At 47.8% G+C, this 10,469-nt stretch overlaps 1 protein-coding gene across 1 annotated transcript in view; it reads right to left on the reverse strand.

Annotated features, from left to right (window-relative positions):
- Window positions 1–338: 338 nt before the first annotated feature.
- Window positions 339–10,469, reverse strand: part of LOC116991874 (nuclear factor 1 X-type-like) — a 175,372-nt gene continuing 165,241 nt past the window's right edge. Inside the window, exon 11 of the mRNA XM_033050849.1 lies at window positions 339–599. Coding sequence (XP_032906740.1) covers window positions 585–599 — 15 coding nt within the window. The 3' untranslated portion in view covers window positions 339–584. The remainder of the gene's footprint in view (window positions 600–10,469) is intronic.

Consider the following 10,469-nt stretch of genomic DNA (forward strand, 5'->3'; position numbering starts at 1 on the left):
AGGAGAGGCACTTGAAAAGATAATAAATTGCGTTTGCATTGTAGTGTGTCATTTCGTTTGAAAGAAAAAATTAATTCTGGGTTTGATCATCATTCTGGTGCACCCACTCGCGAGTGCTTTCTGACCATCAGTCTCCACTCTTAATACTGGCTTAAAAAAAAAAACAGCTTAAAAATCACAGTCCTTATTTAAACGTGATGCTCCCACCAAATTCAAAGCCACATTACACTGCAATATGTGTGGATAAAAGAGTGTGGTGTCACACACGCACACTTGAGCGGGGAAAAAATGATTGCTATGGCTGGAGAGATCGATCCGAAGTGTGTGTGTTTTTTTTCCTCCCTCTCTTCCTCGAACATTCGAGTTGTCTCGGTTGGTCGGTGGTTTCGTTTTTACTGTTCCCAGAGCTCAGCGATGATGACTGTGAATCCCTCCCTCCCACCCGCCCAGCCCCCCTCCCTCTCTCTCTCTCTCTCTCTCTCTCTCTCTCGCTCTCTCGCTCTCTCTCTCGGTCAATTTTACTTGTGTCAAGGAAGGTATCAGGATGGTCTTGTCGCTGGCCAGTGGGAAAAGGCTTGAAACTATCAGAGGAACCAAGACTGTGAAGACACAAAGGGAAAAAAACACAGAAGGTTAATTGGATGAAACACAAGCTTGGCAATCAATGTCAACTCATCTAAAGAGAACTCTAGTCCGCCTAGACCTACCTGATCTCAGCCCAGTTGCCAAACACTTTAACTCCCCCTCCTATTCCCACACTGACCTTTCAATCCTGGGCCTCCTCCACTGTCAGAGTGAAGCCTAGCGCAAATTGGAGGAACAGCACCTCATATTTCACTTGGGCAGCTTACACCCCATTGACTTCTCTAACTTCAAATAATCCCTGCATTCCCTCGGTCTCCATCCCTCCCCCACCCAAGTCGTACCAGCTTCTAAGTCATCTTGTTGAGTCTCATGTTGTTCAAGAAGGAACTGCAGATGCTGGAAATCGAAGGTACACAAAAATGCTGGAGAAGCTCAGCGGGTGCAGTTGAGTTTCTCCAGCTTTTTTGTGTACCTTAGTTGAGTCTCATTGTGTGTACTTGTTCTCACCCACAGCTAACAATGGCCTGTCTCTTTTATCATCGTGGCTTTCTGCATATCCTTCATTCATTTTCTCTGTATTTCTCTACATCACCATCTATATCTTTCATTTCCCTTTTTCCTGTACTCTCAGTCTGAAGAAGGGTCTCGACACGAAACGTCACCCATTCCTTCTCTCCAGAAGGACATGCTGTCTGACTTGCTGAGTTACTCCAGCTTTTTGCGTCTATCTTCAAGTCAAGTCAAGTCAAGTCAAGTTTATTCGTCACATACACATACGAGATGTGCAGTGAAATGAAAAGTGGCAATGCTCGCGAATTGTGCAAAAAACAAACAAACAAACTACAACAGAATGGAACAGAATCACATATTCTTTTACATATTAAATATTGTGGGCGGAAGGAAAAAGGGGAAAAAAACAGCAATTTAAAAAAAAAAGCAGTAGTGTGGTTCAGTATAGTCTCGGCCGAACGCACTACTCTCTGCAGAGCCTTCTTGTCCTGGGCAGAGCAGTTCCCAAACCAGATTATGATATTTGCGGACAAGATGCTTTCCACAGCCGGAAATCTTTGGTATAGAACTCATTTTTAGACACTTTGGAGACACGTTTTTAATCTGCAGTCTCTAATACTTCTCGTCCTTGCATTTAAGGTCATGTGATAGGAGCAAATTAGGCCATTCGGTCCATCGAGCCTATTCCGCCATTCAATCATGACTGGTCTATCTCTCCCTCCTAACCCCATTCTCCTGCCTTCTCCCCATAGACATTTCTGTGCATTTCTATATACTGTGTCTTCCTGTGGAAAATCACCTCCCACTCTGGCGACAGATAGAAATATCAAAATCACTTTCACCACAGCAAATATTTCCATTAGTAGACAAACGTTGCCTATTTCCTTCGCTCCATAGATGCTGCCTCAGCCTCTGAGTTTCTCCAGCATTTTTGTCTACCTTCGATTTTCCAGCATCTGCAGCTCCTTATTAAATATTTCCGTTATGTAGTTTAGTTTAGAGATACAGCACGGAAACAGGCCCTTTGCCCCACCGAGTTTACACCGACCATCAATCACCCCGTACACTAATATTATCCTACAAACACTAGGAACAACTTATTATTTACAGAAGCCAATTAATCTACAAACATGTACGTCTTTGGAGTGTGGGAGGAAACCGGAGCTCCTGGAGAAAACCCACGCGGTCACAGGGAAGAACGTACAAACTCCGTACAGACAGGACCCATGGTCAGGATGGAACCCGGGTCTCTGGCGCCGTGAGGCAGCAACTCCACCGTGCCACCCCAAAGCCTCTGCACCAAATTCCCCCTTCTATCCCCTTCAATCCCAGAACTTGCCCACTAATGCATCAGTGTAACATCGCCCCTTCTCCGAACTGCCCAGGGCCATTTCTGGTTAAACCAGGGACCTTCGAGATGAAATGAGTAGGAAGGACATATTCTCACCAGAGATGCTGCCTGCCCCGCTGAGTTACACCAGCTTTTTGTGTCTATCTTGTAGTTTGAGGTTATTACTGATGGTGGGTCTAATGTAAATTGGTCTGAATCTTCCCTTAGGCCGCTGCAGTTATCCAGATCGCCACCAGGGGTCAGTGTGCCTCCACCGTAGCCAGACTCTGGCTCTGTCAGTTCTTCATTGAAGGGCAGTGGGGGGAGGTGAGCGAAATATTGCTCTAACCTCGCTCGCCGCTTCATGCCCTTGTTGTTTGCTCCACATAAACACAACATAACAAGATCCAGATACTTGCAAATGACCAACTCATTCATTTGGATTAGTGTGTGTTTAGGATTACATTCTAATGAACATAATTCACCAGGATTGTAATAAAAATATAATGAACTGCGCTATATTGAATCTCTATCCGCTATCAATCTAATCTGACTAACCCTGTGTCTAATCTCTCCTCCTCTCTATGTAATTACTCTATTTCCCGGCACCTAAACTTACTACCATCCAAATCCGCCCACACTTTCAGTTTCTCGCTCTGCCTTTCATCCATCCGCCTTATCTAGACCAAACTAATATTGATCTTCTAACCTCACTATGTGCTGCTCCTTCTCTATCCATCAATCTCTCTCTCCCTCCTCCCCCACCTCACGTCACCAAATCTAACAATAATAGTCCGACAGCACAGAAACAGGCCCTTCGGCCCGACTCGTCCCTGCTGACCAAGGTGACCCATCTAAGCTGGTCCCATTTGCCCACATTTGCCCCATACCCCTCTAAGCATTCCTAATCCATGTACCCGTCTAAATGTTTCCCAAACATTGCGATAGTCCCTGTCACAACTACCTCCTCTGACGGCTCGTTCCATACACCCACCACCCTTTGTGTGGGAAAGTTGCCTCTCAGGTTCCTATTAAATCTTTCACCCCTCTGAGCTTTTCCAATCTATTACCTGTCCCAACGTCTTTTAAATGCGGGTGGCACAGTGGTGCAGCAGTAGAGTTGCTGCCTTAAGGGCCTGTCCCACCAGCATGCGACTGCATGCGGCAAGCGCGACCTAACGTGGTCGCTTGAGCCGTACGGCCTCGCGGGTCCGGTCCCACTTCGATCGCCGGAGCCGTATGGAGTTGTGCGGAGCTGGTCCCGACATCGCGCGGGGCTCCGAAAAACTGACCGTGTTCAAAAATTCCGCGCGGCAACAGCCTGCCGGCCCAGCAGCCGCCTCGACACCGTACTCACCGCCTCGACGGGCGTGTGCAGCGTCTCGACGCCGTACGTTACGCGCGAACTTCCCGCGGACTTCGCTCGAACTTCACGTCACTCACTCGACCTCCGCGCGGCCCCCGCTTCCGGTTTGGTCGCGCTCGCCTCATGCAGGTCGCATGCTCGTGGGACAGGCCCTTGACTGCGTGAGGGTCGATCCTGACTACGGGTGCTGTCTGTACGGAGTTTGTATGTTCTCCCTGTGACTGCGTGGGTTTTCTCCAGGTGCTCTGGCTTCCTCCAACACTCGAAAGACGCACAGGTTTGTTGTTTAATTGGCTTCGGTAAAGGACTCCGTTATAGTCACTGCCTCAACTACTTCCTCTAGCAGCTCGTCCATAAGATAAAGTTGCCCTTGGGTTCCTGTTAAATCTTTCTCCTCTCACCTTAAAGCTATAAAATAAACAGTTGACCAAGGAAAGTGTTAATGGTGAGGGCAGGAAAGGAGGGAGTGGGATCAGAGCAGCGTACCCTGAACTGGAGATACCTGAGCCTTCTCCCACAATATAATTCCTGTTCAACTCACCTGGTGAGCCACTTGTACTAAAATAACTGTTCAAAATGCAATGAATCACCAACAACCTAGCAGGTAATAATGCAGAACTTGCAGTGAAGGTCATAAATGATAGGAGCAGAATTAGGCCATTCGGCCCATCAAGTCTACTCCACCATTCAATCATGACAATAGACAATAGACAATAGGTGCAGGAGTAGGCCATTCGGCCCTTCGAGCCAGCACCGCCATTCAATGTGATCATGGCTGATCATCCCTAATCAGTACCCCGTTCCTGCCTTCTCCCCATATCCCCTGACTCCGCTATTTTTAAGAGCCCTATCTAGCTCTCTCTTGAAAGCATCCAGAGAACCTGCCTCCGCCGCCCTCTGATAAATCAGGGCTGATCTATATCTCCCTCCTAACCCCATTCTCCTGCCTTCTCCCCACAACCCCTGACACCCGTACTAATCAAGAATCTGTCAAACTCCGCCTTAAAAATATCCATTGACTTGGCCTCCACAGCCTTCTGTGGCAAAGAATTCCACAGATTCACCACCTTCTGACTAAAATAAATTTCTCCTCATCTCCTTCCTCAAGGAACGTCCTTTAATTTTGAGGCGACGATCTCTAATCCTGGACTCTCCCACTCGTGGAAACATCCTCTCCACATCCACTCTATCCAAGCCTTTCACTGTTCGGTTAGTTTCAATGAGGTGTCCCTTCATCCTTCTAAACTCCAGAGAGTACAGGCCCAGTGCCGTTAAATACTCATCATAGGTTAACCCACTCATTGCTGGGATCATTCTCGTGAACCTCCTCTGAAACTGAAGACAGCATGGCCAAAGTGCCGTCCTAAACTGTAGACAAGGTAGATAGTCAGAACCTTTCTACCAGGATGGAAATATCAAACACTAGCTTTGAAATAAGAAAGGTCTCGATCTGAAATGTCATCTATCCATGTTCTCCAGGGATGCTGTCTGACCCGCTCAGTTACTCCAGTATTTAATTTAGCTTAGTTTAGTTTAGAGATACAGCACGAAATCAGGCCCTTTGGCCCACCGGGTCCGCGCCGACCAGCGATCCCCGCACACTAACACTATCCTACACACACTAGGGACAATTTACAATTTTACCGAAGCCAATTAACCTACAAACCTGTACGGTTTTGGAGTGTGGGAGGAAACCGGAGCACCCAGAGAAAATGCAGGTCATGGGGAGAACGTGCAAACTCTGCACTGACAGCACCAACAGTCAGGATCGCAGCTGAGTCCCTGGTGCTGTGAGGCAGTAACTCTATCGCTGTGCCACCGTGCTGCTCTTAGTCTTTGTGTCCTTTTAACAACTCGAGCGTGTGGCTTTAAGGTGAGAAGAGCCAGGTTTAAAGGGGATGTGCGGGGTAAATCCTTTACCCAGAGGGTGGTGGGTGCCCGGCAAACATTGCCAGGGGGTGGTGGTGGAGGCAGATACCATAGTGGCATTCAAGAGGCTTTTGGATAGGCACATGGATAAGCAGGGAATGGAGGGATATGGAGTACGTGCGGGTAGATAAAAGATCACCTTGACACTGCCTTCCAAAACCCAGGTTCGATATGGACTCTGGGGCTGTCTGTGTGGAGTTTGCATGTTCACCATATGACCACATGGGCTTCTCCCAGTTTCCTCCCACACCCCAAAGACATGCGGCTTTGTAGGTGAAGACTCCCTCAGTCATTTTCCCATCGCGCGTTAGTTACACCATTGACTCCATCTAAATTGCCCCTAGTGTGTAGGGAGTGGATGAGAAAGTGGGATAGCACACAACTAGTGTGAACGGGTGATCGATGTGGTGGGCCGAAAGGCCTCGTTCCGTGCTGTATCTCTAAACTAAACTAACAGTGTGAGTATGCGATACTGGACAAGGGGAGGACAATCTCTGAGTTCAGGTGCCGAGCTCTTCAGATACAAAAATCTCAACAGGTCATAGCCACAGTAACACAGTGTGGAAATAGTCCCTTCTGCCCAATCTGTCCATGCCGACCAATATTCGAGTCCCATTTGCCTGCATTTGGCCCATATCCCTCTAAACCCCTTACTATCCCAAATCTATCCAAATGTCTTTGAAATGTCATAATTATATCCACTTCTGTAGCTTCCTCTGGCAGCTCGTTCCAGATACAGACAACCCTCTGAGTGATAAAGTTGCCCCTGAGGTCTCTCCCCTCTAGTCTAGCTGCGCCCTCTACTTTTAGAATCCTCTATCCTAGGAGAAAGACCTTATCTGTGTCCCTCATGATCTTGTACACCCCAACAAGGCTGCCCCTCAGCATCCTACACTTCAAAGAAAAAACTCTCAGCCTCTCTCTGCAACTCAAGCCCGCAAGGCCCAGGCAGCATCCTGGTGAATCTCTTCAGCACCCTTTCCAACTTAATGGCCTCCTTCCTATAGCTGGGAAAACCTGAAATAACTTACTCTAGAGGTATTTAAAGGGTTCTCGTTTCAACGGAAACCCTGTGGTATCTCACGGCGGAGGGAGACTTTCCTAACTTCAAATACATTGGAGCAATGCATGAGGGGTGATCTTATAGAGGTGTACAAAATCATGAGAGGAATAGATCAGGTAGATGCACAGTGTCTCTTGCCCAGAGTAGGTGAATCGAGGGCCAGAGGACATAGGTTCAAGGTGAAGGGGAAAAGATTCAATAGGAATCTGAGGGGTAACTTTTTCACACAAAGGGTGGTGGGTGTATGGAACAAGCTGCCAGAGGAGGTAGTTGAGGCTGGGACTATCGCAATGTTTGAGAAACATCTAGACAGGTTTGGAGGGATATGGGCCAAAAGCGGTCAGGTGGGACTGGTGTAGCTGGGACATGTTGGTCAGTGTGCAAAAGTTGGGCCGAAGGGCCTGTTTCCGCGCTGTATCACTCTATGACTCTATGATACCTTTTATCGGGGTGAAGCATGTCATTTGTCATATTGTGTTTTATTATTAATGTTTAATGTTTTATGTGTCATTCCTAACTGTTACTAATGTGTCATGTTGCCACTTGCGGGCGGAGCACCAAGGCAAATTCCTTGTATGTGAATACTTGGCCAATGAACTTATTCATATTAATTTATTCTTATTCATATTCATCTCCAAATCAATGGTGTTCATTGTGACATGAAATTAAATGTGATTTTCCCCTGGAGCCCCTTTAAACAAATGAAATGATGATTCCCCTTTAAATCAGTCAAAGCCTTGACATGATCATTAGTAAGGGCTTGTCGCGGTTGCAAGCAATATTACAGTTATACAGGGCGTTGGTGAGGCCACATTTGGAGTATTGTGTTCAGTTGTGGTCATTCTGCCATTGAAAGGTGTCATTAAGCTGGAACGGGCGCAGAGAAGATTTACGAGGATGTCACCAGGACTCGAGTGCCTGAGCTATAGGGAGAGGTTGGGCAGGCTGAGACTATTCCTTGGAGTGCAGGAGGCTGAGTGGTGATCTAAAGGAGGTGTATACAATCATAGAGTGGTACAGTGTGGAAACAGGCCCTTCGGCCCAACTTACCCACACCGGCCAACATGTCCCATCTACACCAGTCCCACCTGCCTGCGCTTGGTCCATATCCCTCCAAACCTGTCCTATGCATGTACCATGTACCTGTCCAACTGTTTCTTAAATGTTGTGATATTAAATGAGGGTTTAAGAGAGAACTGCAGATGCTGGAAAAATCGAAGGTAGACAAAAATGCTGGAGAAACTCAGCGGGTGAGGCAGCATCTATGGAGCGAAGGAATAGGTGACGTTTCGGGTCGAGACCCTTCTTCAGACTAATAAGACTACAGTCTTTTACCCAAGGACCAGAGGATATAGGTTTAAGGGGAAAGATTTAATATAGATTTGATGGGCAACTTTTTCACGCAGAGGGTGGGGGGTGTATGGAACGAGCTGCCAGAGGGGGTAGTTGAGGCTGGGACTATAACAACATTTAAAAGACACTTGGACAGGTACATAGATATGAAAGATTTAGAGGGATATGGGGCAAATACAGGCAAATGGAACTAGGGTAGATGGGGCACCTTGGACAAGTTGGGCTGAAGGGCCTCTTTCTGTGCTGTGTGACTCAGTGACTCAGACTCATTGTTCGTTGGTTGAAAACGAGTTCCCTCCTGTTTTTCTGGTTATCTTTCTCCGCTTCGCAGAATCAAAGGAATTTAAGGGCGGCATGGTGGGTGGTGCTGCTGCCTCAAAGCGCCAGACCCCCGGATCCAATCCTGACCTTGGTTGCTGGCTGTGTGGCGTTTGCATGTTCTCCCTGTGTCCGTGTGGGTTTCCTTCGGGCGCTCTGGTTTCCTCCCACACTCCAAAGACGTGCGGGTTTGTAGGTTAATTAGCTTGTAAATTGTCCCCAATGTGTGTGTAGGGAGTGGAAGCGAAAGGGGATAGCATGTAGCAGGGTGATCGAAGGTCAGCGTGGACTCGGTGGGCCGAACAGGCTGTTGCCATGTTGTGTTAGTTGTAGTTTAGCTTAGAGATACAGCGTGGAAACAGGCCCTTCGGCCCACCGACTCCACACCCACCAGCAATCCCCACAGACTAAAGAGCCTGTCCCACTGTACGAGTTAATTCAAGAGTTCTCCCAAGTTCTCCCCTGATTCGAGCTCGTGTAATGTACGTAGTGGGTACGTAGGGGCTCGTACGAGTGAAAAGTAACCATTTTCTTCATCACAAGTATTTTTTTACCTGTGGACATTTTTCACAGTGTTGTAAAAACGTCACGAGTTTATCGGATTTCCCGAGTACCTACCGCTACTCGTATGAGCCGCTACTAGACATCCACGAACTCCTACGGACCCGCTACGGACATTACATGAGCTAGAATCAGGGGAAAACTCGGGAGAACTCTTGAATTACCTCGTACAGTGGGACAGGCCCTTAACACTATCCTACACACACTAGGGACAATTTACACCAAGCCAATGAACCTACAAACCTGGTGGTTTGCTGGGTGCTCTGGTTTCCTCCCTCACACGCGGGTTTGTAGGTAAACTGGCTTCTGAAAATTGTAGGATATATCTAGTAAACGCTGTGATCGCTGGTCGGTGCGGATTCGGTGGGCCGAAGGTTCTGCTTCCATGCTGTATTTCTAAACTGTTAAACTGCGCTGCACTTTTTTGAAGGATTCATGACTAACTGACCAAGGTCCCTCTGTCCCAGTGCACTCGTCAACATTTACAGCATCCCTCCCCTGCGACACTCCCTCACACACATCCCTGCATTAAACTATGCTTGCCTCTTCTCTGCCCCATTGATCAAACTACCCCTGCTCTCCGTCTACCACATGGCTCACTCTAATATCATTTGCAAACCAATTGGTCATGCGGCCTACCTTCAAGTCTAGCCACTGATGGATATTTCACCGATTGTGGCGCAGCGGTAGAGTTGCTGCCTCACAGCGCCAGAGACCCGGGTTCCATCCTGACTATGGGTGCTGTCTGTACGGAGTTTATATATTCTCCCCGTGACCTGCGTGGGCTTTCTCCGGGATCTCCGGATTCCTCCCACACTCCAAAGACGCACAGGTTTGTAGGTTAATCGGCTTGGTATAAATGTAAAATTACCCCTAGTGTGTGTAGGATAGTGTTGTGTGCGGGGATCGCTGGTCGGCGCGGACCTGGTGGGCCGAAGGGCCTGTTTCCACGCTGTATCTCTAAACTAAACTAACAGTCCTGAGCCCATGGAACACACTAGGAGCATCTTTCCAATCACAGAAACATTATGGCTTCATGTTTCTCATTAACCAACGGCAGGTGAACGGATATTTAAATAAAAGCCCACTGGCTTTGTTTATCGGTTGCTGGTTCTTTTTTGACATATTACGGCTGTCTTACATTATCAGCGACACGGAGGGTGAGGAGAGGGTTTGGACAGCAGGAGCGATGAACAAAACCAGAGCACCCAGAGAGAACCCACGCAGATCACGTGGAGAACGAACAAACTCCGTACAGACAGCACCCGTAGTCAGGATCGAACCCAGGTCTCTGGCGGTGTGAGGCAGCAACTCTACCGCTGCGCCTCCTTATATATAATTATAGGGAGAGGTTGGATAGGCTGGGATGCTTTGTCTTTGGTGTAGAAAGCTAAGTGGGTGTACAACATCACAAGGGACATGGACAGAGGGGAGCATAAAGTGAAGAATACATC

The sequence above is a fragment of the Amblyraja radiata genome, chromosome 35 (assembly GCF_010909765.2).
Source record: "Amblyraja radiata isolate CabotCenter1 chromosome 35, sAmbRad1.1.pri, whole genome shotgun sequence".
NCBI classification, from domain to species: Eukaryota; Metazoa; Chordata; class Chondrichthyes; order Rajiformes; family Rajidae; genus Amblyraja; species Amblyraja radiata.